Source organism: Rousettus aegyptiacus, unplaced genomic scaffold, assembly GCF_014176215.1.
Source record: "Rousettus aegyptiacus isolate mRouAeg1 unplaced genomic scaffold, mRouAeg1.p scaffold_m13_p_2, whole genome shotgun sequence".
Taxonomy (NCBI): domain Eukaryota; kingdom Metazoa; phylum Chordata; class Mammalia; order Chiroptera; family Pteropodidae; genus Rousettus; species Rousettus aegyptiacus.
Window position 1 is genome coordinate 169,570,107 of NW_023416295.1, and position 27,351 is coordinate 169,597,457.

The 27,351-nt window shown below is 51.1% G+C and overlaps 1 protein-coding gene and 1 long non-coding RNA gene across 7 annotated transcripts in view; one reads left to right on the top strand and one right to left on the bottom strand.

The window, feature by feature from the left end:
- Positions 1 to 421: 421 nt before the first annotated feature.
- LOC118613782 lies at positions 422 to 2,832 on the top strand. Its single transcript, XR_004955856.1, has 3 exons — positions 422 to 526; positions 725 to 849; positions 2,748 to 2,832. It is a non-coding gene; the product is annotated as an uncharacterized LOC118613782 (long non-coding RNA).
- The window catches only part of MFNG (MFNG O-fucosylpeptide 3-beta-N-acetylglucosaminyltransferase), a 35,629-nt gene continuing 10,941 nt past the window's right edge, over positions 2,664 to 27,351 (bottom strand). The window contains exons 7-9 of one of the 6 annotated variants that reach the window (XR_001599067.2): positions 27,254 to 27,339; positions 3,484 to 3,629; positions 2,664 to 2,954 (exon numbers count right to left, since the gene is read on the bottom strand). Coding sequence is in view for 5 of the 6 variants with exons in the window: in XM_016161717.2 (XP_016017203.1) it covers positions 22,486 to 22,621; positions 27,254 to 27,339 (222 nt within the window). In the remaining variant the exon portion in view is untranslated. Of the gene's footprint in view, positions 2,955 to 3,483; positions 3,630 to 14,557; positions 15,352 to 17,842; positions 21,698 to 21,794; positions 23,469 to 24,995; positions 25,928 to 27,253; positions 27,340 to 27,351 lie in introns of those variants that run through there. The other 5 variants (XM_016161721.2, XM_016161718.2, XM_016161717.2 and 2 more) reach the window with 5 other exon arrangements.

The following is a 27,351-nucleotide window of genomic DNA, read 5'->3' on the forward strand; positions in this document are numbered from 1 at the left end:
TCAGGACTTGTGGTCACAAGTGACAGAAACCCGACACGAGCCCAGTTTGAACTGGCTTAAACTCAGAAGAGGATGTATTGGCTCCCACAACAGGGCAGGGTGGGGAGGGTCTGCCGGAGGAAGATGGGAAGGAGGAGGAGCCATCTTGAATGCCATCAGCCCACCTCTCTCTCTCTCTCTCTCTCGCTTAGTTCTCTCGGGCTGCCGTGCCCACAGCAGCGGAGTCAGGAGCACCCACGGCCCCAGGCTTACAGAGTCACTGCAAGACTAGAAGTACTTCTTCCACTTTCAATCTAAACAACTCTAGGGAAGGACTCTGATTGGCCCAGCATGGGTCACATGCTATCCCTCAGACCAGTCACTGTGACAAGAGCCATGACGGCAGAGAAACGGTCCAGCCTGGGTCAAGTGCCGCCCCACTGCGCGCGCCCCTCTTGTGGCCGGAAGGAGGCCTGTCAGCAGAAGGATGGGAGAGAGACCCTGGGCAGACGGAAGCTACGGCAGCACTGCAGGCTTTGCTCGTCTTGTAATAAATTTTGTAATAACTTTAGATTTATTAAAAAATGCAAAGATAGCACCCAGCTTCCCCTGATGTTACCATCTTACGTAACCAAGATACATTTGTCAAAATTAAGAAATTAGCACTGGGACATTCCTATTCTCTAAACTTCAGGCTTCATCCACAGTCCCTCGCTTTTGCACTAATGTCCTTTTTCTGTTCCAGGATTCCACCCAGCACGCCACACTGCACCTAGTCATGCCGTCTCCTCGGTCTCCTCTGGCCTGTGAAGGTTTCTCACTCGTTCCCTGCTTCTCATGACCTTGGCAGTGGTGAAGGGGACCGGTCAGGTATTTTGCAGCATGTCCCTCATTTTTGGTTATCGGACGCTTTCTCATGACTGGTCTGGTTCACGGGTGGGGGAGCAGAGCACGGAGGTGTGGTACCCTTGTCATTTGCACCTCGGGGGTGGGGGGCACATGACGGCCACATGATTAGCGATGTTAACCTTGGTCATTTGGTTGAGGCAGGGTCATCTCTCACTTTACAGATCGGGAAACAGAGGCTGGAAAGGCTAAGCTGCTTGTGCTAGAGTGAGTTTTGGGACAGAATGCGGACCAGGCCCGTCTGCCTCCCACTAACCCACAGTTCCTTGGCATTTTAGGCAGGGACAATGGTGCAGGAGCCCACTTAGGAATGCGGACGTGTGAAAGGCTGCTCGTAGAAACTGCATGAGGGCTGCAGCGAGAGGACTTAGCCCAAGACTTGTTCTAGGGGAGCAAGGCCCTGCCAGGATTGCCCTGGGGGCTCGAAAGCCACAACAGACTCTAGCCAGGAGGGGGAGAAAAAGGAGACAGGCCGGAGCAAGGACCGTGGCTCAGCTGGGTAGGAAGGCTGAAGGAAGGAGGGAATGACGAGCATGATTGGGCCAGAACAATCCGAGAAGTCTCCCTGGAAGAGAAGGCTGCAATTGTAGGAAAAATCAGGCCAGCTCGGGTGCGAGTCTGTCCCAGGAGACAGGACAGCAGAGTGTTGAAGATCACGAGCCCTGGAGTTCGACGAGCCTGGGTTCAGCCCTTGGGCTACCACTTCCGAACCAGGTGGTCTTGGGCAAGTGACTGCTTCCCGAGCCGACTTGGGGCTTTCTAGCCCCCAGGCTTTGCCCGCCCTCCTCACCTGCCTGAAATACTCATTACAGAGCCGGCTCTCAGACCTCCCCAGCCGGGACCAGCTATATACTTGGTGGGACCCAGAGCAAAATGAAAATGTGAGACGCCCCTCCCCTTTCCCCGTTCAAAAGTTATTAAGAATTTCAAGACAGCAATGCAGAGCATTAAACCAAGTATGGGGTTGTTCAAGGCGGGGGGCCCTGAGAGACCGCACAAGTCACGTGCCCATGAAGCCGGCCCAGTCCCCATCCCGCAGTGACCACCTTCACCCTGTGACATGATTGCCAGATTTTCTCTACAGCTCCTCGGCCATTAATCACAAGCTGCCTGTCGATGCTGCTCAGGGCGCTGTATCGAGCGGTTACTTTGCTCTCACATGGCTTCTCCTTGTCTTGCCCTGGGTGGAAGGTTGAATGAGATGCTTTCAATGGTTACATTTGATGTCCTTTAATTTTATGGCTCTAATATATATAGATATATATATTTGGCCAGGAAGCTTCCGAGCTCCTGTGTCTCAGATGCAGAGTCCAGGGGTTAGGACTTCCCTCATGCTGTCTCAAAACCCTGACATCCCTGAGCAGTTTTGAGGTTTTAGAGGAAACAAGAAAGGTCAGGAGAATTTCATTCGCTTTCATTTTGCCAATTTGAAATGTAAAATTAATTGTGATTTTTGCCATAATCACACAGTTCTTAAAACTGTCGTGGGCTCCAAAGGCCATCGATCCATCTCCAATAGGGGGGTCCAAAGGCACTTCCTTCCCCTTGACAGGGAGCTGTTAGCCAGCCTGACACATTTTTATATTTTGTGCATTACTGCTTGTTTGTTAAATTCGCTTTTTTTCCCTCCCCCTTACTGTCAAGAGGCAGAATATTAGAATCAGCTTGCCTGCACTCATCTCTTATCTCTGCCATGAAAACATGTACCAGTTGCTTAATCTCTCTGGGGCTCAATTTCTTCATCTGAAAAACCGAGACCAAATGAGTTCTAAATGTTCTGGTTACTATTGCTGCTTAAAAATTCTAGTGGTGCAAAACAAAACAAACAGAACACGTACACAGCCATCTTGTTCTGTTCACAGTTCTGCGGGTCAGGAATTCTGGAAGGATTCGACCGAGCAGTTCTCACTTGGGCTTCTCATGCGGGCGGAGTCAGATGCCAAATGGAGCCGCGTTCGTCTGCGTGCTCGGCCGGGCTGCGCTGGACATCCGAGATGGCTCACTCGCATGGCTGGCATTTGTCGCCCACTGTAGGTTGTTGGCTCTGCTGGAGCTGGTGAATGAAGTGCCTGCTTCCAACATGGCAGAATCAGGGGAAATGGGCTTTTAACGTGGAGGCTGGCTTCCCCCAGAATGAGCATCCCAGGAGAAACAGGTAGAAATTACATGGCCTTTTCGTACCTGGCCTTGGAAATCACAAAACATCGCTTCCGCTGCCTTCTATCAGTGATCAGCGATCTACTAAGTCCAGCCCAGATTAAAGCCAAAGCCACCTCTTAACAGGAGGAGTGTCAACACCTTGGGAGCATGTTTTAAATCTGCTATAATATACATCAAGCACTTAGAATAATGCCTGGCACACAGTAAGCCCTCGGACGTGTTATAGCCCCCAAGAACAGAAACGGACGATGCAAAATGGTTGGTCGAAACACTAAAGTCGGGATGGAAATATTAACAAAAATTCTGTAATTCAGAATAAAGCATAACCATAAATAGTGAATAGGACTTGATTTGCCTGTGGAATGTACTGGTTCGGAGAAGTATGATTTTATAGAAGCAAAGAAGAAAAGCAAAAATAGAAAGTACAACCCTAAATACCTGAAAATGGAGTTGCGTCATCTCTGTGACCAGTGTGGGGTCTCTCATGTCAGGTCGTCTGGTGCTGGCCAGGAGCCTTTGAAGTTTCCACATCTTTTTCCCCACAAAACAATCAAGGCATTGCTCTGGGAACCAATGGAGTGTTTCTAGAACAGCACAAAATAAAGCTTTTCAACACAAAATTGATGACTTCCATCACTAAAGGCAGAGAAGAGACCAAAAGTACAGAGAGAGGTATTATTCGAGGTGGCTGGCCTCATAGAAAAACCAGGTACAAACCATTCTATTGCCAGGACATTTATAAAGCCAGCCAGACACACAGTAAATGACAAGTCGGAGAAAGCAGTTAAGCAATTGGCAAAATTATTTTATTTTTTATCCAATAATACTATTGGGAGTGGGTGGGAGAGTCCATGAAATTAATGGCCAATGATGTAGAAGATCAAGAATTATCACACAGGTGTGCTGGCCAATATTGCCCTTTACAGATGCACAAAACCAGAAGAGGTCATGGCATCTCAGACTTTGGCACCCGTATGGGAGTGTGTGGCAGGAAAGCCCCTTTCTTTCTCTTAGCTGAACCCTGGCTGCATTCAGTGAGGCAATGTGCCCTGCTCTCAGCCAGTCTTGAGAATCCTTTTCCTGACTTCTCAGCCTCCCTTGCAGCTAGGGTTAGCCATGTGACCCAGTTCTGACCAATAGGATCTAAACAGGAACTAGCCAGAGGGTTTCTAAGAAAGCTTTACCTTTCCTTTTAAAAGAAGTCAGGCACACCTGGTGGACCCCAACTTTCTTCCCTCTTTGTCCCACTCGGAATGCTGACATAATGCTGAGGCTAACTGTGGCAGCCATCTTGTCCCTCATCAAGGCTTCTTGTCACATGAGGAAAACAGTGGCAGGCATGTACCATCTCCTCTGTCCCCAGACCTCCGATCTCTCCTCCTCATTTTTACCCAAGCCATCGATAGCTTTGTTTCCGCAGTCATCGAAGAAGCAGAACAAGGAGAAGAGCCCCTGCCAACTCCCACACTCCACAAGGCCGATATTCCATGATACCCTAGGACCGCCCCGCCCCACCTCCCCGAGGATGCTCCTCCTGCATTCCCCCTCTCGCTCCCACATCCTCATTTTCATTTTCCCTTCTCCAGGATCATTCCCAGCAGCACACACGTAATGATATTTCCTCACCTTTAAAATCTGTAGACTTCACATTCCCTTATCTCTCTTTTCCTTTGTAAAAAGAAAAAATACCCAAAGACCTATCTGTATTCGCTCACCCCAAATCTTCTCCATCAGGCCCCTCCAGGTGGTCCTTGTTCCTCTCCTACTCCTTGTCAAGGTCACCAGGTTCTCACCTCACCTCTGACTTGACCTGTCAGTCACATTAGACACAACCAACCACTCCCTCCTCCTTGAAACCCTCTCTTTTCATCTGAGAGTAAGCTCCGTGAGAATGTTTGTTGTCTCATTCACTGCTCCATCTTTACTATCACGGGTGGGGCGTAGGGGTGGCAGGTTATTCGACACTATCCGTTGAATTAATAAAGAAACTGTTAATTGTCCCCCAAATATCCACTGTCCTCTTATTTGACAAAAACATAAAAGTTTTTCCCAAATACATAGCTAACCAGATAAAGACAACATTTCCCAGCTTACCATGCTGGGATAGGTGTGGCCATATGACTGCATTCTGGCCAAAGAAATGAGAGCAGAGACAAGTTATGCGATTCCTTATTCATGCCCTCAAAAGGAAAGATGTGTACCTCTCCTTTGTTTTTCAGCCCTTCCCTAGGTTGGAATGGGAATGCAATGGCAGGACCTGGAGCAGCCATCTGAAACCAGACGGCAGAGCCACCTACGGGTTAAGGAAGGTAGGAGATAAAATTAAAAAGCTGCAGCCTATCAGCACTGGTCACATTATGCTCAGACTGTTACACGAGAAAGAAAATAAACTTCCATCTTATTTAAATCACCGTTATTTTGGCTTTTGTTGTAGCAGACAGACCTATATACTCAGGAATGCGCCTGTATTAATTAGAGCACTTGTAGTTGGATTTTTTTTTTCCATCACCGGCAGCCCGATCTGCACATATACGAGGAAACGTGCCCCACAATTGACTTCGGTCCCGTTCATTACGCAACATCGAGGCTTGAGGGGAGGACAGTCTTGGTTAAGCTGATGACTTTGTGAGCCACGATGCAGACCGGAAAGGGACACAGAGATCAGGACTACCTTTTGGCCACCGCGTGGGCTGCAAGGAAGGGCACAGCCACAGCTCCGTGGACGGAGGCATCCGCTCGGGAATGCCAGCACTCAGCACGAGTCACGGTGAGCAGCTGGCAGGCAGCAGCGTGACTCCTGATCTTCACTCAGCACCAGGAGAACCTGAGATTGGTGCGATCGAACCAAGGCCACTGAGTGGACTTCTTTGGGGCAGCTGTCAGAAGAAATGCGCCAAATAAAGATCTGCTTTTCCGACCTGGGCCACTCTCACTGTCGAACGAAGGTGCACGTCAAATTTTTTTTAAATGAAGGACAAGATTAAAAGTCTTTCTCTAGGACACAATAGCACCGGGGAAAGCCACCCCTTTGCTTTTAAGCAACATCGCTTGTCTCCGCAGTCAGCACCTTGAATAATCGGATTCTGTTGCATTGGGGCTAAATTCATTTTCACAGCTGATGAAAAGGTACCAGGGTCTTGGAAGACCAAACCATGGGGCACATTTCTTCATCCCCAAGAGCCTGACTCTGTACCGGCACTTGATGATTTTCTCCACTGCTCAGGGGGAGAAATCAATGACACAGCAGTGAGCATATTAAAGCCACTTCCAAGAGCGGACGCCACCGAGAAGGAAGCCTAATCCTCTCTCGTGTGGAACGGAACCAAGCGGGCTGTTTGTCCCCCGCGACTTCCCAGCCCTCCAGCGCGCTGCCCGTGGCAGCTTTTCTTCTGATGGGCGATAGAAGGAGGCTTCCGTGAGAAATCGCTTCCTCGTCGCCTCAGGGGCCGTGTCCGATCGGCAAAGCCCGGAACCGGGCCCTGGTCCCCATCCCCAACAACCTGTGGCCGAGTGATGGGTTGTTTGGCTCGGCGAAACTAACACTGAAAGAAAAGCAGCTGCCTGGCTGGAAACCACGTGCTGCTGGACAAGCTAGCTTGTCACCGGGCCAGATAGCGGGGCCTGGCCCATTCGTCCGCCTGGCAAGCAATGATCGCGGGCCTACTATGTGCCAGGAACACAGGGCCCTGGACGATCAGCGGTGAACAATAAAAAACACAATCCTCTCTCTCGATGAAAGGAAGCCTTTTTTTTTTTTATTATTGTGATAAAACGTGCATAACAAAATGTACCATTTTAAAATGTACTGAAATTCCGTCCCCATTAAACACTAACTCCCTGTTCCTCCACTCTCTCTGCCTCTGGGAATTTCTATTCTACTTTCTCTGTCTCTCTGAATTTGACTCTTCTAAGTACCTCATATAAGTGGAATCATGAAAGATTTGTCGTGTTGTGTCTGGTCCCTTTCACTTAGCACAGTGTCTTCGAGGTTCATCCATATGGCAGCATGTGAGCAGAATTTTATTCCTTTTATAAGACCGCGTAATACCTCATTGCATGTGTTTGTTTCACAGGTTTGCATATCTTTTGTATTTTGTTGGTCCATTCATCGGTTGATGGACATTTGGGTTGTTGCCACCTTTTGGCTATCATGAATAATGCTGCTGTGAACGTTCGTATACAAGACATCTGAGTCTCTGCTTTCAGGATACTTTCAAACTCCTTCGGGTATGTACCCAGGAGTGGAATCGCAAGCTCATATGGTAATTCTGTATTTAATCTTTTAAAAAACTGCCAATCTGTTTCCACAGCAGCTGCACCATCTTACGTTCTATCATTAATTTTAAACATATTTCATTTAGATTTTTTTGAGTTATGACAAAGCTTTTCTTAATTGGCCTACGATCGGTGGTTCACCTGGGCACCTTGTGCCATTGTATAATTCGAGATGTCACAGGTGGTTGGTCAGAGCAAGGTTCCCCTGGGGGTTTTCTGAGGTTCTTGGATTAGAGGACTGAGATGCTTGTCGCTGCGGGACAGGGCCTGTGAGTGCACTCCAGGCCGGAGTGGCGGGGCGGCCTCAGTCGGCTATGTCTTCCCCAAACCACAGCTTCTTCAGAGGAAAGCTGGCTGCAGGGGACGGGGCTGGGCAGGGGTAAGAAGTCCTGCTGAGCAGCAGAGCCGGGCTGTGGGACAGAGCCGAAGACGCAGGGATGGGACAGGGGGAGGAGAAGAGAGCGGGGCCCGGGGTCCCGCCTGAGAGAAGCCACGTGTCCCGGGCACCCTGCCTGAACTGGCGGCCAGCTGGCTGGGGCCGGCGCCATGTTTGGGAAGGGCCGAGAGGAGAGAGGATCATTCGTTCGTTCATTCATTCATTCATTCATTCATTCATTCAAGAAATGTCCTCTGAGCACTGTGCCCACTGGGAGCTGGCGTACTGAGGTAGGAAGGCCTGGCCCTCCTGTGTGTCCATCCTCACCACGTCTATGCAGCTGATGGAGATCTCTCCAAAAACCCCACCCCCACCTAACAGCCCCTGTTCATTCGGGGTTCAGCAGGTGCTGGCTGCATTCTAAGGACTTTACACCGATTAACGTTAGTCTTTATAAGAACCCCCATTTTACAGGCGAGCAGGTAACTGCAGCTCAGAGAGGTTGGGCCACTTCCCCAAGGTCACACAGCTCCAAGTGGAGAAGCCCAAATCACCTCATCACCCAAAACTGCCTCTCTAAATGTGAGAGCCCCTTCTGAGGACACAGAAGGTGACTCAGGCCAGGGGGCTGATATCACACGCGCCACAGGATCTGATACTTTCCGAAGTCCCTCCTAGTGGCCAGGACGCCACCGAGGATCTCTCCCTCCAGCCCTCCCCTGCTTTCCCTAGGTCCTCCTTCCTCCTGCCCAGAATCCTGCCATGGCCGCCCCCAGCCTCAGCCCTCTGCAGTGACGAATTCCCCCTCCTTCTGCAAAGCAGTGACTGACACACCCACCACGTCCCCCGCCACGCCACGCAGCCTCCACAGACTGCCTGGCCCTCTGAGAGCAGCCCCGCCTCCCTGAGAGCAGGCAGAACTGCTGAGAGCAAATATTTTTCCCCGTTGTCACATAGAGTAATAGACTCTTGAAAAATCACATACTCAGAGGATCACAGCTGAATCTTATAATCTGAGACTCTCCATCAAAGAACCTTAGAACCATCAACTAATAGAATCTCCGAGTCAGTGACTCGAGAATCCCCGAACACCACAATCTCTGCATCACGGCCCAGGAGCAGCCCAGGTGGGTGGGCCAACACAGGACAGGACAGGGGAGCGAGGGGTCAGGGAGGTGAGGAAGCCTTGGGGTACGGGGGGGAGGGCGGAGGGGTGGAGGAGGGAGGCTCAGCCTGTTGTCACGCTAGAGGAAGCATTTGGCGGGTGAGGCCTGGCTCTGTTACTGATGGTTTTTAATTATGTAAATCAGCCCAGGGCCTGCGCCCGGCACAGGCTTGGCATCCATCAGCTGGCAGCAGAATTAATCAATAAATAACCAGCTGGATGAGGTCTGGGCATGAGCACCCAGTCACACCCCCACTGCCGTCCCAGAGGGGTCCCCCCGAGCCGGCAGGGGTGGAGGGATTACAGGGGAGCTGCAGCCCAAGCTGTCGGTGCACGTGCACAGACGTGTACACACGTGTGCCCACACATGCACACACATGCGTATTTGTACCACCCATGCAGCTGCAGCTTTAGCCCCACCATGTAGGTGCACAGGTGGGCACACCGGCACACAGCAGCTCCCGTCCCCGGCACACAGAGCTCAGCACCTGCCCAGAGATACAGCAGCAGGAGGCGAGTCCCTCTTTCCAGCCTCCCTCTTGACAGAGCTTTGCCGCTTACTGTCACATCGCTTCAGCTCCACACAGACCCTGCGAGGCCAGCACCACGGGGCCGAGGCCCTCATTTCACAGATGAAGAAACTGAGACTCAGAGAAGGGATTTGCCCAGGATTGCAGCCAGGGGTCTGTGCTCCAAACCCCACCCTCACTCAAAGTTTCAAAGAGGCTGCAGGCCCAAGGGAAGTAGGGAGGAGAAGTGGGGAGCATGGGGATGCTGGGGCCCTGGGCATGGCCCTAGTCCCCGCCGAGGGCAGGGCCCTGGGTGACCTGGCGGAGAGCAGGGGAGTCCAGGTGGCCCGGTGGGGCCCGGGCTTCCGGGGCCCAGGCAGTGGAACTGGGCACTGGCCCGCTCTGCTGTCCTAGGGAGCTCTGATGAATTGCTCTCTCCTGCCTCTGGCACACTCACTCCTGCTCCCCATAAATCAGCCCCTTCCTCTCAGCCTTGGCTGTTTCTCGATCACTTTCCAGCATTAGGGTTGGGGTTTTTCACCATCCCTAGCGGCAGGAGGGGACAGGCAAGGAGAGTCATAAAATTAATGGACAGGTCGTCTCTTCCCCTCTCTTCCTTCTCTCTGCTTCTGGCTTCCTGCCAGCCTCTACTCCTCTCCGGATGGGATCGCTAAATACTGAATGAGGAACTGAACCGAGACATAAACGAACTTCTGAGACATGGAGCGCTGTGGGTCTCTGTCTCTTGGTCCTCCGACTGTGCGTCCGGGGTCAGCTCTCAGCATCCCTCAGCCTCAGCCCATCAGCTACTTCTCCAGGAGGTGGGAAGAGAAAGTGGGAAGGCGCCCCCTGTGGATGGAGCTCTGGGCGAAGCCGGGAAAGAACCTGGAGAGTCAAGGGCTCCAGGGCCTGTCAGTCTTACAGTCACCACCCCTGAAGCCATGACGAAAGCCGTGGGCTTTGCCAAAGGTCCAGTGTGCACAGCACTGAGAACTCAAAACCATATAGTGCAGTGGTCAGTGACTCGGCCTCTGGAGCCAGCCTCCCCCACATCCAAATCCAGGCTGGGCCACGTGGTAGCTGTGTGACCCTGGGCAAGCCGCTTCGCTTCTCTGTGACTTCGTTTCCTTCTGCATAGAGTAGACAGAGTAATTATATGTGCATCATTAAGTGAAGGGATACATACTCTTTAGAAGAGTCACTGGTAAGCACAGTTAAATGCTCCAAAAATCAGCACTCGTTACCAGAATTAAAAGCTCTGGTGGCTGGTGCCCAGACATTTGTGTGCATCTGAATTTCCTGAGGACAGTTAAAACCTAGAAGGCGGGCAGCCCCACCACCCACCCTCGCCCTCACTGGGTCCAGGGAGAGGCCTGAAGTTCGCGTTTCTAACACGTGCCACCAGCTGATGCTGGAACTGCTGGTCTGGGGTTCGGAATCCGCACTTTTGAGAACCCAGCGAAGCCCAGGTTGGCACTCACTCTCCAGCTCGGCTCCCCTGCCCACTCTGTCCTTGGGAACTGAGGCCCCGAGAGGTGAGAGAGTGCTCAAGGCCACAGGCAATGAGGGTGACCCAGGCCTGGGCTCCCAACAGGAAGGGGAGGGCCCTGGAGCTAGAGGTGGCTCCATCACTACCACCACCCACCCTCCTTCCCACCCCCCCACCCCCCCCACCCACCCCCCACCCCCCTACCCCCCCCCTCCAGGAGCAAAGAGTCAGAATTTGCCTTCCCAGCCAAAGGTAATCTTTTAATCTCTTTGGCTTTAATCTTGCAGCCCAGCATAAACCCAAATCCACACAGGGAAAGCAAGAGGGTGGGGGTGGGATCTGGCGTCCTGGGGAGGAGGCTGGTAATCCCGGCTTTAACTTCGCTGCAGCTCATCCCATCTCTACCTTCCTCACCTCTGCTCTAGGGCGGCATTTCTGACAGAAGCTGAGGAGGCAAAGAGCAGCCAGGTGGGGTGAGGCCAGGTCGAGTCATGCGTCACAAAGACTGTGCTTTGGGAGGCGAAGCTTTCTTACACTGGGCACAAAAAACATGAAGCGTAAAAGAAGAAAAAATGGTAAATTGGGTTTCACTCAAATTGAGAATTTATGTCCAGCAAAAGACACCATTAAGAGAAAGAGAAGCCAATCCACAGATGCAAAAAAAAGATATTTCAATACATATATCTGACATAGGATGAGTATCCAGCATATGCAAAGAATTCCTAGAAATCGCCAAGAAAAAAGCACACAATTTTTTTAAATAGGCAGAAGACAGGAACCAGCACTTCACAAAAGAGAATATCAAAATGACTTATATGCACATGAAAAGGCATTCAACATTAGCGACAATCAGAAATATGATGACTGAAGTCACTGTCGCCTACCATTCACACCCACAGGAATGGCCAAAATTTAAAGTACTGGTAACATCCAATATTGGAATGGGCCTGCAGGAGAGTGTCAGGGAGTCTTCTCAGATGGGCCACCATCTGCTGGCCACCTGCATGCTCAGGACTCCAGCCCGCCAGTATCCCCCCCTCCCAGGAGAGCACCTTGAACCTCCCAACTCAGTGCCAAGCTGCACCATCACCGCCGTCATCACGATTCCTTCTGGAACGTGTCTGCAGGCACAGAGCCCATGCTTTGTTCTCTCTCCCCCTAGCCCCCCATGGTTGTCCAGCAGAACCTCCTTCCCCAGGGCTAGAACTGCTACGAGATGCTAAGGGAAAAATTAAAGCCCAAACTACAAGCCGCTGGAGGGGGGCTCTCTCCCTCACCCGCTCTGGCTGCTTGGTCTGAAATAGTCACAGGGCCTGGAAAGCGAGACAGGCTTCCCTTTGGAGTACACAGGACTCTACTGTACTCTCTGACAGAGACCCTTAAAATATCCTGCCTCCCACATACCTTAGTAACAAACACTCACGTGGCGACGTGCCCAGCCTAAAGATTCCATTTCTTAGACTCCCTTGCAGCTAGGAGAGGCCAATTAGGGATGAGCATCGGCCGTTAAGTAGGATAGAGGGGAACACCTGGCTTGTCAGTCCCCACCCAGCCCCACCCCCAGAAAGTAGAAGTGATTATGGAAATCCAGCAGCCATATTGGAGCGTGAGGTGACCTTCAGGGTGGAAGCCATATGCTAAGGTTGGTGGGACTAAAGAGAAGGAGCCTGGGTCCCTCTCTTGAGGCCCCCGCCAGCTCCGGATGCCTACCTCCTGGCTTCCTTCATGTAAGAGAGAGAGAAGCCTCAGTCTGCATTAAGCTACCATTACCTCCAGTCTCTTAGCGATGAGAAGCGATCCCTAACTGACAGGCGAAGGCCTGTGAGGCAGTATTACTGTGCAACCCCCACCCCTCTCATCCCCATGTTACAGATGCACCCCCAGCCTTCCTGCCTCTCTGCCTCCCCGTCAGAGATCCGGTTGCCAGACAGACCAGCATTCAAATCCCAGCTCCCAGCAAACTGTGAGTCAGCCTTGGCTTGGCCTGGAGTGGGGCCACAGCCCAATGTCAACGGTGCTCCATGCGGATCTGCGGCTGGAGCTGTTGACACAAGTGCCGTGGGGGCAGCAAAGCCCTGGCCCGGGTGGCCTGCCCGCTGCAGAGATAAAGGGGCAGCCAGATAACAGTTACAAAGGGCAAACAAGCCAGCAAAAGGAACACCGGCTGCGTGGGGGAGCGGGAGGGGGGGGAGTCTCCTTTAAACTCCTCCTCTGCCCTTGCAACATGCAAATGAGTCTTTGGTGAGAAGCTCTCAGGCACAACTAAGCTTTGTGATTCTCCTGCAGCCCATGACCACCGTCCGGGGCTGTCCTACAACACACGGCACGGTGGCTGAGACCTCGACGAGGGGCACCAAATCGCTGCTCCACTAACTGTGTCATCTCGGGACAAATTCTTTATCCTCTTGGTGCCTTAGTTTCTTAATCTGTAAAACGGGCACCCTGGGGTGGCTGGAAGGATTATGGGAGCTGACCTGGGAAGAGCTTAGAGCTGCGCCAGGTGCTCAGGAGGGGTTATTAAGGATCAGCTGTTGTGATCACGGTGAGACCTTCATTTCCTCATTATCTGTTAGAGGAAACTGAATTTACTCACCAGTTTTGGCACATTTCGCCCGCTGACTTCACACTCACGGCTTTTATTATAATTAACCCTGTGTAGAGTCTCCTGGCGCCAGAAAGAGCAACCCAGAGCTGTTCCTCTCACTTAGGCTGATGCAAGTAAAAATGAGTGGTGGTTATAAGCGATTCATCTGTCAAGCACAAGGTCAAGAATCGCAATTTGCCCATGTCGTCAGGCAGCACCAGGAAGCTCCCAGCATCCCAAACTGTCTCCCCTCTGACACTGACTGAAATTCCACCCTTGGAGCCAGAGAACCCCTAGGAGGAGAAGCAACTCAGCGGCACAGCGTCTTGGAGCAAATGCTCGCATCCGGGTCAGCCAGGGCGAGGGAACCAAGACAAGGACGGGGAGGGCAATGCCACGGGCAAGTTTTGGACCTTCTCAGGGTAGTTGAGGATTCTGCAGCCGCTGAAGGCTGGGTCCGGTCTCACTCACCTACACATGTGCGTGCACGCCTGCGCACGCGCGCGCGCGCACACACACACACACACACACACACACACCCCATAATCGCTTTACCCCAGCAGTAGGGACTTAAGCCGCTATCTAGGCTAGCCCCGCCCCCGCCCCCCAGCTGCACCAGCCACCTCTGTCCCAAGGTGCGGGGAGGAAATCCTGCAGGGCTGGAAGCTGCATCCAACAGAGCTGCCGTGGCAACACACAGCCCTCTCCTTCACACAAACACACACACGCTCACACACGCGCGCGCGCACACACACACACGCACTCACTGGTGCACGGACACACGGTCAGAGACAACACACTAGACACATACACACACTGAACTGTCCCCCTGAAGGCATGACAAGTCCAGCGAGACGACTAAGAGCCATTCCGTCAGGGAGAAAGCCACCCCCAGAAACAAGGGAGGCGCCGCAGAGAGGGACGGCACACTCGGGCCACTTTGCCGGGGCGCTCTCGCCCCGCGTGCCCATTCCCGCCCCCGCCCAAGCATTCCGCGCCCAGACGCTCTCAGCTTCCTTCCTCCGTGGGAGCCCCTGGAGCCCAACCCCATCAGGGTTCCCTTTCCTCCCCCATCTTTTCCCAGGACTCGCCCCTCCCCTCAGAGTCTCCTCACTCTCCATCCTTCCTCCATTGACGCCCCTCCCAGCCCTGGGAGCTGTGAGAACCCAGGAACGCTTTTCTGCCATTTTTCTGCGGTCTCCCCAGCCCATATCACAGGGGCTACCTGCAGCGGGCGCTGGGCCCCAAACCCTCCCCTTTCTGGGGCTCACTCCCCTCCATGAAGCTGTTGGCTCTTCTCGTTTTCTAGCAAGTGTGTGAAAACACAGATTAGAGCAATTAGAGAAAAGTCATTGGAGGGCAAGGTAGAAGCCACCACCGCACCTAATTACCAGTTGCAGCAAGGCCTGGTGAGGTACAGACGCCCTCGCACAGGTTACAGAGTTGCAGAGTCTAACGCAGGGAGGGGTGGGGGGAAGGGTAGCAGCTCCCATCGCAGGGTCTGGTTTCCGTTTAAACCTGCTCTCTGCTGTTTGCAGCAGCTCTCACACCCGTGCTCCCCAGGGAGACAGGGCAAACTGAGGCCCAGGGGGCTGGGGAAGAACAGTTGCAGAAGGCCCAGCCACGTGGACTGGTCTTCCTGGCTGAAGAGCGGCCCCAGGCCCCAGCAGAGGCCCCCTCTGGCCTTCGATCCCGTTCCCTGCCTGTCTCCTCTCCCTGGAAAGAATCAGCGAAGGGTTGAGGTACAGGACGGGTCCAGGATCTGGCCACAGGCATGCTCATGGTGCTGCTGGTGGGCTCAGCATCTGCATGTGGGTGACCTTGCCCTTCACCAAATGGCAGGATGATTTAACGAAAAGCTGCTGTCCTCAGCTGGTCACGTTTTGCTGAATCTGATACAGAGATGTACTGCGAGAGAATGGGAGGTTTTGTTAGAATCGGAGTGCAAGGCGTCCATTTTCATGCCCCCTTACCCCACAAGGCTTTTCCCAAACCTAGCGGGGCTCCTAACCTGCCAGCCAGGCTCCCCTTGCCCTGGCCCTGGGCCTGGGTGTGAAGGCAGCGGTGGGGCAGGGTTGCCCCCTGGTGGTGATGACCTGCACTGCCCACTGAGACTCCAACCAGGGGTCTAGGTAGCAGCGCACCTCCAGAACTGCCTGGCTGAGCAAGGGCGCGTGGAGCCCTGAGAAGGAGCTTCAGGAGGGCCTGGAGAAGGCGGGCACGGCTCCGTCCCTGTGCAGCAGCAGGGCGCATAAGCGGCTCCTAGGTGGCAAGTGGACACCAAGCAAGAGGGCAGGGGCGGATGCCCGGCATCCAGCACGGCCCGTCGGAGGGGCTCAGGGAGTGTGGATGGATGGATCAAGGCATGAGGGGATGAATGAAGACATGAATTTATAGTTTCCTAAAAGGTGATGGAAATATCACTAGTAATATGCAAGGTCATATTCAGATAATAGTGATGAACTTATTTGTACTTATTTTGAAGTGCGTTTGACATATCTGGTCCATCAAATCCATGATATGAAGTTTCTTTTTAAAACAAATATCTTTATGTAAAAAGGGTCGATGTAAAGAAAAACATGAGGTAAATAGCATGCAGGTGCCTCAGGACCTAGCATAGAAAGTGTTCAATAAATGGGAGTGTAATAAATGAACGCATGAAGAGATGATTATAGAAGATCTACACAGAGCAGTAGGTCAAACTTGGCTGTACTATGGACTCCACTGAGGAGTTTTAAAAAAATATCTCTGGTCAGGTGTGTGTCTCCGAATGTGGAGTGTCAGAGGAGGAAGCTGGTATGTCCTGAACAGCTCCCAGAGGGGAAAGCCACAAGCATGCAGTCTGGGCACAGTGTAAGGAGCAGCGTGGACTTAATGCAGCTGAGACTGGGGTCATTGGAGAAAGCAAGCTGGTCTTGGGTGGCCTGGGATTCCTTTGCCGGGTGAAAGTTTGGACTAGACGAACTCGAAGGTGCACAAGGAAAGCAAAGTGAGCTAATGTTTATGTAAACTAGCTTCTAAGTTGACACCAAGTGTAAATTTAATGTGTGTTTACTATGGTTTTAACATACTGATTATTTCGTACGTAGTCACCCTGCACATCATGCTTTATTTGGCGTATGTCTTTATTTTCAGTTAATATAAATATTACATTACTTTCTGTGTGGAACATATAAAATTTGCTGTCTTGAGTTTATTTACAAGTACGTTCTTCATTTATGGGACTTTTCTCCCCTAAAAAAATCCCCTTCTTGAAAACCGTGACAAGTTAATTATGAATGTATATTAATATAACTTTGTTAATGTGGTTATAATCTGTTTATCTATTTTCATTGGATTCTAATTGGCTCATAACAATTTTCAGTTATTTTCTTGATTAAAAGTTGAGGGAGTGTTTGGTGTGGGGTTTGTAAGGGACCCTGTCTGCTTCTAAATCCACACATAGTCTAGAACGGGCAGGCTGAGTTAATATTTAAAATGTGAGTTGATCCGTTGTCTTGTTTGATACTATTGATAAGAGAAAAGCATTTCCAAACATGAATTTTCATGTCTCTATTTCTGAGAAAGAATTGATAAAAATAAATTTTGTACTATTTGGGAAGATTAACATTCAAACCGAGATTGAGCCGGATTTTTGGTATCAGTTTAATGGTATTCAAGTAGCAGCTTTTTTTTTTTTTTAACTTTAAACGGATTTTTTAGAACATAAAACATGAATAGACTTTTCATAGCACAGGGTCAAAATTAGTTCTGTTAATGGCAAGTTATTCGATATTAATTCCATCTTATGAACAAATGCAATTAAGTTGCAAATCCTTTAACAGAGTGTGGTGTTAGGCCAATATTTTAATCGGTATTAGGAAATGCCCGATTAGCATGCCCGAGGAACAAGAAATCTTTGGCATAATGTGGAAAGCACGTGTATTCATTTTCAACCAGCGCCCTCCTCTCTTACATGGCTACAGGGAATACAAACCGTTACATCTGCTCTTGAGGGCAATCAGACAGTATCTTTAATCCACCAGTCCTACTGCTACAGATTGATCCTCCAGTATACTCACACAGGAGCATAATGGCATATGCACAGGAAAAGTTATTGTAGCATTGTTTGAACAGCACATGTTTGGGAACAGTAGAGGTCTAGTTAATAAATAACTGTATAACTATTCTTTGAAATATTACATGGCTGTAAAAAAGAATAAGAGTTCATCAACAACAACAACAACAACAACAAAACCCAATTAAAAACTTGCCAAAGGACTTGAATAAACATTTCTCCAAAGGAAATATACAAATGGCCAATAATTACACGAAAAAGTGCTCAATATCACTAATCGTTAAGGAAATGTAAATCAAAACCACGATGAGATACCACCCCACACTCACTGAGTAGTACTTTAAAAATAAATAAATAAAATGACATGTGTTGGCAAGAATGTGAAGAAATTGGAACCCTTACACGGCTGGCGGGGGCGTTAAATGGCGCAGCGGCTGTAGACAATGGTATGGCAGTTCATCGGAAAAAAACTAGACGTAAAATTACCATGTGATCCAGCAATTCCACCCCTGGGTATAGTCCCAAAAGAATTGAAAGACGTTATGCAAACGGATATTTATACACTTGTGTTCACAGCAGCATTACGCGCAAGAGCCAAGAGATGGAAGCGACACAAGCGGCCGTGGGTAGATCGACGGATGAACGAAAAGTGACACACGTACAATGTGGGCAGCCGCGGGAAGGAGTGGAGTCCTGGTGCATCCCACACGGGGATGGACCTCGGAAACGTCATGCTCAGACATGACGAAAACGTTCGGTGGCATTTGCACAACATCACGAATGTCATTCATGCCACGGAATTGTACTTCAAAATAGTTCAAATGGAAAATCTTATGTAATATGTTTTAACACAATTTTCTTTTTAATGGACAGTGCAATTTTTAAAGGAGGGCTTGTGGGAAGTCTAAATCCCCTCTCTTTGAATATAGGCCAGCCTTGGTTACCAGCTTCCAACGAAGGGAGGCTACCTGAATCTGAGGCTGGGTCCTAAGAGGTGTCGACCTCGCTCTCCCGGCTGCAAGGCCCGAGCCAGCATTGCAGGGTAGTTTGGCTACCCTGCAGCGTCAGCCACAGAGACCCCATGGAGACAGGGAACGAGGGCAGCAAGACATCAGACACATTAGAGAGAGGATCCGAGTCCCAGCCTCGAGCCACCCCAGCTGACACCGAGGGGAACAAAACTGAGCTCTCCCGTAAGCCGATTTGTGAGCAAAATAAGTGGTGTTGCTGTTTTAAGCCACTAAGTTTTTAGGGGAGTTTGTGGTGCAGCGGCGGGTGAACAGAACAGTAGGCATATTAGCAATGTATTAAAATGTACTGCAATTTAATTTACGAATAATCAGATGCAAATAAAACAGCTTTGGACTACATGAATGTCTCTTACAAACCAACTGGTAAATTGGGTGTTTTCACTCTCATGGTCTGTATCCTGCCTCTATAAAATCATTCGAAGTACAAAGACGCTTTCACCTGATTACTGAATGAAGCTGAGGGATAAGTGGGCTGGAGAGACAGGAGCGTTTGTCCATCCGGAGGGCCCCTTACCCAGAAAGCAAAGATATGGGTGGGATAGAGAAAGGTCACAAGGGCTGCATAGCATGGCTTGCACCCCAGCAGGACCCCTGGTGAGCGGGTCCTTGAAATAAAATCCAGAATGTGGAAGGGTTGTGTGAGGGATTTGCATGTCACGCACGAGGGGGTTCCAAGAGGACTGAGAAGAAAATTATGTGGTCAAAGCAAGAGAATTTCAGACCAGAACCACTGAGGGGCTGAAGGTTTATGAGTTAAGTTCAGGAGATTTTAAACACAAACCCACAATGTGTCCTCCCCCAAAGATCTCCACTCTTTCCTGTGTATTTCCCTCATCACTCCATCACTCACTGGAACTCCAGCTTGATGGTTTCCCCATGTGTCCCCCTGTATGAGTCAGGGTAGGCTAAGCCTTGTAACGAACACCCCAAAACCCAGGGGCTCAACTGAACACCAGTTCGTTTCTAGGTCTAGGTGTTCTAAGTGTTCCTTGCTGCTGTTTGGTGCATAGACTGCCACCCAGGGAAGAAGCTGGGAGGAGATTATGCGACCTGGGCCCCTTCCATCTCCAGGCTCCATTCTCCTCTAAACCAGAGGCCTCTCTAGCCAGCCAGTGATGAGGACAGAGAGAGATCATCTCATGTGGGGTTCATGGGCCAGATCTGCATGTGGGGTACACCCATCAGCCAGAACTTCATCACATGGCCACCCTGACTGCAAGGGAGGCTTGAAATGGGGAGAAAGAGGAAGAGCCCCTCTGCTGACTCCCCTCATATAAGACCCTTGGGTGCCAGTTCTCGTCTGTCTTGTTCACAGTGCCTGGCACCATCCTGGCTCAGACATAGAGTCTATGAGCAAATGAATGGGTGCTTGGGCCGGGTCCTGGGCACTGGGTTGAGCGGGCACTTCCCTTATGAATGCCTGGGGGCGGGCAGAGGGAGAAATGTAGCCGTGCCCATTTATCAGATCAGGAAACTGAGGCTCTGAGACCCAAGCATCATGCACAAGGCCACACAGGCAGTCTGTCAGAGCCGGGTCTCAAACGCAGGAAGCTTCTGCGGCAAAAGGTCTGTTCTCTCCACTCTCCTGGCTGCCTCTCCAGTACACACACTCGCCGACTCTAGTCTCATTACCTTCAGGGCTGCTCTCCTTTCTAACAATCAATGAACCATGTTTGACAAGCTGCACATTCCTTGGGGCGGCAGCTGTATCTCTCTCATCCCTATGCGCCCCTTGGCTACCGGCACAGTCCTTGAACACAGTAGGTGCTCACACCATATTTGGGGGATTAATTTGCTCACGCCGGCTCAGGCTTCATGCCTTGCTGCTTGCACAGTATGGGGGTCACTTACAACTGAAAAAAGAAGTGGAGGGGTATTTCTTATACGGCCCCTCCCTGTGCAGAGTTAGAGCTGTCTCCCACAGCAGGACCAGTGCCGTCCTGAGACTCCCTCCTGAAGCACAGACGAGGGCTGTATCGCATAAGGACTGAGGCTACAGGTGCCACCTAGCCGTCATCAGGGTGAGACCATGAGCCCCTGCCACACATACACACACAGAACACCCTTGCCCCAGCTAGTGCTAGCAAGGAGAGTAGAGGCAGCAGTGGGTTTCTGTCCGTGGTGCTGAACTCCCTTCAACCCCACCTCGTTCTCTAACCTAGCAGCAACTTAGAGCCTCTTGGGGAGCTAGGTAAAAAGTACAAACTACCTGCCCTCTTCTTCAGAGACTTGTATTCTGAAGATCTGGGTTTGGGCCCTGGAATACGTTTTTACCAAGCACCTGTGAGTCTTGGTACCGACAAGAGGTCGACTCCCCCACCTAAGTAGACAATCTTTGTGAAGTGCCTGCTTTGCGCCCAGCACGGCTCCAGATACTGCAAGGTACACGGATGCATTGCGTAGGGTCTCTGCTGGGCGGGGGGGGAGAGCAGCATTTATAAAGTCATTCAGGAGGAGGTGTGGGGAGGGAAGGAGGGAAAATACTCCCTCTGTTTTGTGTGGACACTGTGCCGGGCACACACTTTACCTCCATCACGCAAGGTGAGATAAGTTGGTTTGTATAAACAGTAGTGCTCACCACCACAACACTGTACCTTTCCTTCGGGTCTTCATCCCCTCTCTGCAAGGCAGTGTGTGACGCATTCTGCTCTTTCTGACTTCCTCATGGCTCAAGACCCAGATCTAACATCACCTCACTGTCCCAAAGACCCCCCAGACTTTAGTCCTTTCCTTGTGCCCCATGGTTGCATGTAATCATCAGTTACATGACATGCCATGTATTCAATACTTCCCCGACTGGGATTCGAACTCCCCGTTGAGGGTCGGGCATGCACCTGATTCCCCTGTGTAGCCTCTAACATAGGGACACACACATACACATACACTCCAGGAGAGGAGCAGTAAATTCTTATTGGATGGATGATTGGGAAGAACGGTAATGTGTCCAATGACTGCGCCAAGGAAAGTGGTCCTGGGTTACAAAACAGCTGGGATGAGTGCTCAGAACCAGAAGAAATCAGAGTGGGCCTCGGGGCCAGGCAACGGGCCAAGTGCGAATCAGGCAGGGGCCAGCTTCCGGTCAAGGTCTGCCTCTCCTTTCTCTGGGTGTTTGCAGAGAACAGGAAGTGGAGTCGGGACAGCTGTGTCTGACGAAGACAGATGTTCTCTGGGCCCGAATGTGGGGTGTGGAGGAGGGGGCAGGGGAAAGAGAAAGGGAAGTGAGGAGGGCCATGTCCAGCCAAATGCAATAGCCACAGGCCCTCTTTATTTAATTTTATTTTTTATTATGGAAATTTTCACACACACACATCCAAGTAAAGGGAATAGCATAATAAACCCGCATGTGCCATCAGCCAGCTTTCAAAAAAACCATTTCCATTTTGTCATTCTTATTTCCTTCTCCCCTCGAGCATCTTTTTTAAAAAAAAAATTCCAGATGTTTTTTATTTCACCTATAAATATTTTTAAATGTGTCTCTCACATATCAGAACATTCGAGAAAAACTCAATATTCTTATCACACTCGATAAAATTGACAACTTTTAATACCATCTAATACGAAGTCCATGTTCAAATTTCCTCGTTTTTTTCTAAAATGTCTTTCTAGGACCAGGTTATTTGAACCAGGATCTAAACAAGGTCTATATATTATGTTGTGTTGCTGTGACTCTTAAATCTCTTTTAATCTCTAACAGTCCTTTCTCCCTTCCTTTTTTATGCTATTTTACTTGAAGAAACCAGGTCCTTTGTCCTCATTGTTGATTTGGTGGGTCCATCCCTCATGGTGTCATTTAACATGGTCTCCTGTTTCTCCTCCCACCCTGACCCCCACCTATTTCCGGAAACAGGTATTTAGACCCAGATGGTTGGTCTATGTGGGGTCAATTATTTTGGCAAGCCGACTTCCTGGGTGCTGCTGTGTTCTTCCTATTGCATTTATCAGGAGCACCCAAGGTCAGATTTTCTCCTTCTGGGTGATGATCGGTCTCGCCAGCGTGATCCTTCCATTATAAAGCTCCCCATCACCTTGCCACCCAGTGGTTTTAGCGCCTTTTACAGAATCTTCAAGCACAGACAGAGCTGGAAAAGATCTGAGAAATCCATTTGCTCATTTTCTTACTCATCCCACAAATATCTGCTGAGCATCTACTATGTGCCACGCAGGGAGTTGCCGTGAACAGAACCAACATGATCCTTGGGATCATGGAGCCTCCAGCCAGATGGGGGCAGACCACAAACAAACTCATGAGTAAGCAGATGCACCAACCAGAGACCTGTCTCTGAAGGTTGGACCTACGCGGAGAGCTACCATACAGTGAGGTGACAGCAGCTACTGCTCTCAGGTGGACACTTTCCTAGAAGAGGGTATTGGAGCTCAATCCAGCCATGCAGAAATAGGGGTGCAGTACAGGGCGAGGGAAGAGCTGGTGTAGGCAGAGAACTCGGGCACCCCCTGGGGGTAAACGAGCATGCTGAAGTGGTGAGCAAAGGGGAGGCCAGTGAGGAGGCAGCTGTGATAAAGCGCCAGGACTGACGGTGGGGGCGATGGCCGGTCCGGCACCCCTGCAACCCACTTTCACGGCTGAGGCACTGAGCTTAGAATGGCAAAAAGGCGGTGTTCACTGAACAGCGACCTGCACCAGGGGTTCTCTGTGCAGTCTCTCAAGACCGCGCAGCATGCTGCGTAGAAGTCACCTGTACCTGTTCTACAGGTGAGGCTAGCGAACAGCGAAGTCACCTGCTCGAAGGTAGAGAGCCAGAGGTGGAAAGGAGGGTGGACCCAGGTCTGGTGGGGCTCTGACCCTCCAGAGTCGTCCCACGCTGAGATGACCACTGCAGGGCCAGGGTGCTTCAAATCTTGGCTCTGGCACCTCTAAGCCCTGTGACCCGGACTAAGGGCGTTCTCTCTCTCCATGTCTCAGTTTCCTAATCTGTAAACTGGAAATAACATTTGCCCAAGGAGCACAGCAAGGCCAATATTGGGTGGTCCAACCGTGCCCCCTACTCCCAGCCCTGCCTGTGGAGCCCACGTGAGTCACCTTAGCATTGAGTGCAGGCAGCTTCATACTCCCCATACAGACACACAAAGGGTTAAACCCAGACTCCTTCCTCCATCCCAATTCTGGTCCTTGCTGACTCTGCTCCCCCTCCTTCCCGCAGCTATTCTGGGACAATGGAGGCAGCAGATGGCCTGTTCCCTCCACCCGACCCTAAGAATCTGAGAACAACCAGAAAGCCTGCTGCCGGTTCTCAGAGCAGCCCGGCTGATAGTCCTCCACGAACAGGGCGGAGAGGACCATCCCTGCCCGGCTGCAGAGCCAGAGGTTACCCCTGCTCACTCACACCCCACAAGCCCACCATCAGGACAGCCCGGAAAGACAGGAGGCTTCGGAAGAACGCGAGCACTGGCTCAGCGCCTGACCCCCTGAGGGACCGCAGCACGTGGTACGTCTCTCTGGGCCTCAGTCTGCTCCCTGGAAAACGAGGGCTGAAGCGCTGGTGCTCAGTGGCCCCAGACATCGCAGACAGAGTTGCAGCAGAGACAAGGTCCTTCGAGGCCGGGAGGATGTGCTCCAAAGCAGGCCCCAGCCCGGGACGCGTAGGTCAGAGCCCCTGCAACCCTGAGGATCTCTCCTCCCTCCTCCCCCAGCCCAAGCCCCACCATGACCTAGCTGCACACTGGGCATGATACGGGTGGGAGAAAAGACTTCCCACCCCTAACCCTCCCCTACCATACACCGCCATGATCCCTTCATTCATTCATCCAACCTCTTTGGGACCTGAAATTCTAAGGGCATTTGGCATTCATTCAGCTCCCACCTTGGTGATCAAATCGCCCCTTTATCTGACACCAGAGACTGAATCCCTCAGCTCCATGTCTGCATTCTGCCTTCCCTGATTCTCAGGCCATGCCCACCCTAGGCCCTGAGGGCAGAGGAAAGGAGGAATAGCTTTCGCATACCAACACCTCATGGCACACACATATTCACACATGTGTACATTATACACACATGCGTGATAGGGCACAGACACATACATACACCACACATAAGTCTTATGCTCGGACGTGTGTAAAAGGGTATACACCACACACACATACCCATGCACACCCTAACACACCCTGGCACGCTACGGCACACACACTAATAGCAGCCACCATTCACTATGCCAAGCTCCTTTCTCCATGCCAGGCTCTGTGCTGTGCCCTTTACAAACACTGTCTATCAGCCCGTGAACATGGTGTTCTTTTTCTCATCTATAACATGGGCAAACAGGCCAGAGAGCAAGTGGACTCCCCAAGGTTACACAGCCAGCAAGGGCAGAGCAAGGATGTATAGCTTAGGACCCAAATGAGCACTCCCATCACCACTGTAGCAAACAGATCAGGAACACTCTGGCTATGTATAAAAATAAAAAAATAAATAAAATAAAATAAAATAAAATAAAATAAAAACTGGACCAGGAGAAGCTTAAACAAATAAGGGTTTAATTTTCTTACAGAACCAGGTGCTGGAAAGGACAGGGGTGGATGATTGTCTTGGCCTTTCCCTCAGGGCAGCAAGGTGGCTGCCCCAGATCCAGACATCACACCCACATTCACAGCAGGAAGATGAGGTATGGGGCCACAAACTTTCCCCAGAATCCTCTCCATTGGCTTTGCTTAGTTCACATTAACAGACAGAGCTCTGGCTCCAGCCAGAGCCAGGTGAGGCACATGGTAGCTCCTAACAGCAAGGGAGGCTGAGATAATGGATTGTGATGGGTCAGGATGATACTCCAAACAAAATCGGGTTCTGTTAGCAAGGCGTAGGGAGCAAGGAGCTGGAGACTGGTCACCAAAACCAGCATCTGCCACAATGTTTGCACTCTGCCACTTTCCACCTGGGTCCCTCAGTGGTTGAGGACTCGGCTAAGGGATCCAGGAGTGGGTGGCCCAGCGTTCGACGCCAGGGGAATGACTGAGAGGACAGAGTCGGGGTGGAAGCCAGACCCCACCAAGAGGCCCATGTAATTCTCTAGAAGATTAGGACCACTGAGCCCTAGCCCAGCTTAATGGTCCTCATCCTCATTTAATTTAACCACCCAGGGCCCATGGCAGCCCAACCCCTGGGGTCCCTCTGGCCCTGGTCCCTGGGCTGTCCAACCCTCCTCCCAGGGACCTGAGATGCCTTCACCACCATCCACCATCCAATCCTGGGCTTGCCCACCACTTGGAGGCCCTGCCAGGGACTGCCTACCCCAGGGCACTTGCCACAAGCACTCGGGGCTGCCTTGGGAGGCGAGGAACAACCAGAGGTCTCAGCCCAACAGTTGCCCAGCAGTTGGGGGTTCATTGGGCCTCCAGCTGTGGGCACCAGGGAGTATCTGGGTAGAGGAGACAATGTAGGGAGCGAAACCTATGGAGAGACCAGAAATGGACAAGACGGTCACCCCCATGGGCTCCTAAGGAAGCGCACATCATAAAGATGGTTTGGAGCAGGGTTTCTCTAGCTCAGCACTATTAACACTTGGGGCCAGATAATTTTTGTTGTGGGCACTGTCCTGTCCATTATAGGATATTTGACAGCATCCCTGGACTCTACCCACTAGATGCCAATAGCATCTCCCCAAGTCATAACCATCAAAAACGTCTCCAGACATTGCCAAATGTGAGTCTTTAAAGGCCAGAGAAACCACAAAGAGACTTTAGCTGAGACCGGACCATCTAACCACATATATCTGAGTCACCAATTGACTCCAGCCCCATTAGGCAGAAACCTACAGATTCTAGGACCTTCAGGCTTAGAAAGAATTTAACATCAGTTCTTAAACCTCCTACCAGTACAGCCATAGTTTGCACACTTCCACTGATGGGGGACTCACCCCACTAGAAGGCAGCTCCCGGGCCCCAGGGCCCTCAGAATAGTTGTGAGCCTTCCGCTTCCAAACAGACATCTCTGTGGAATTTCAGAACCAGGAGTCCTGGCTCCCCCAAGGGTTACATACTTCAGATAAATACAAAGTTCAGACAGAAGGCCTTTTGGAGGGGTCCCCTGCCAACTTCACAACTGAATTTGACACCACCCTCCTCTCTTCCTACCCTCCTCTCCTAGTTAAACGGGCTTCCTTTACTTTCTTGAGAGCATCTTGTTCCCTCCTGCCACAATATGTCACAGGTGGTGCTACAAGCTGCGCTACAGCAACTGAGGGATGAGCTCAACACCACTGACCTCCCTGTAGCCAGTTTTGGGGATAGAACTGGAAGGCACCCAACTGGCATCTTAGCCGCCCCCCCCCCCCATTCCAACCCTGTATCCACTGAAAAAAACCACTGAAGAGTATCAAAGATACAAAGAGCCTACAAAGGATCAAATAAAAATTCCCCATCAGTGCTTGAAGGTCCTCCATTAATGCCCCTTTTGCTCGGTGAAGACATTTCAGACTTCCAAGGTCTCCTGAAGAATCCCAGAAGATCAGGGCTGGAAGAGCCCTTCGGATCCGCCACACTCAGCTTCCATGTGTTACAAAATGGGGAGACTGAGGCCCAGAGAGGGCAAAGCACATGCCCAAGATAACATAGCAAGCCAGCAGTAAAGCAGGAACTGAAATCCACACCCTCTGATCCCAGCTCTGTTCGGTTGGCCCCAAGGCCTCTCTCACTTCCTTCTTCCTGGTCTCTCATCGTTGGTTGCCTGAACTCAGCCCCACCCTTCCCGTTCTACAGTTTCAGCCCCCAGACCTACCTGGAAGGGTCCTCCTCAGAGGAGAAGGGGCCCTGGAGCTTAATGACGTTGAGCTTCCCCTCAAAGACACCATAGCTGAGGGTGACCTGGGCACAGAG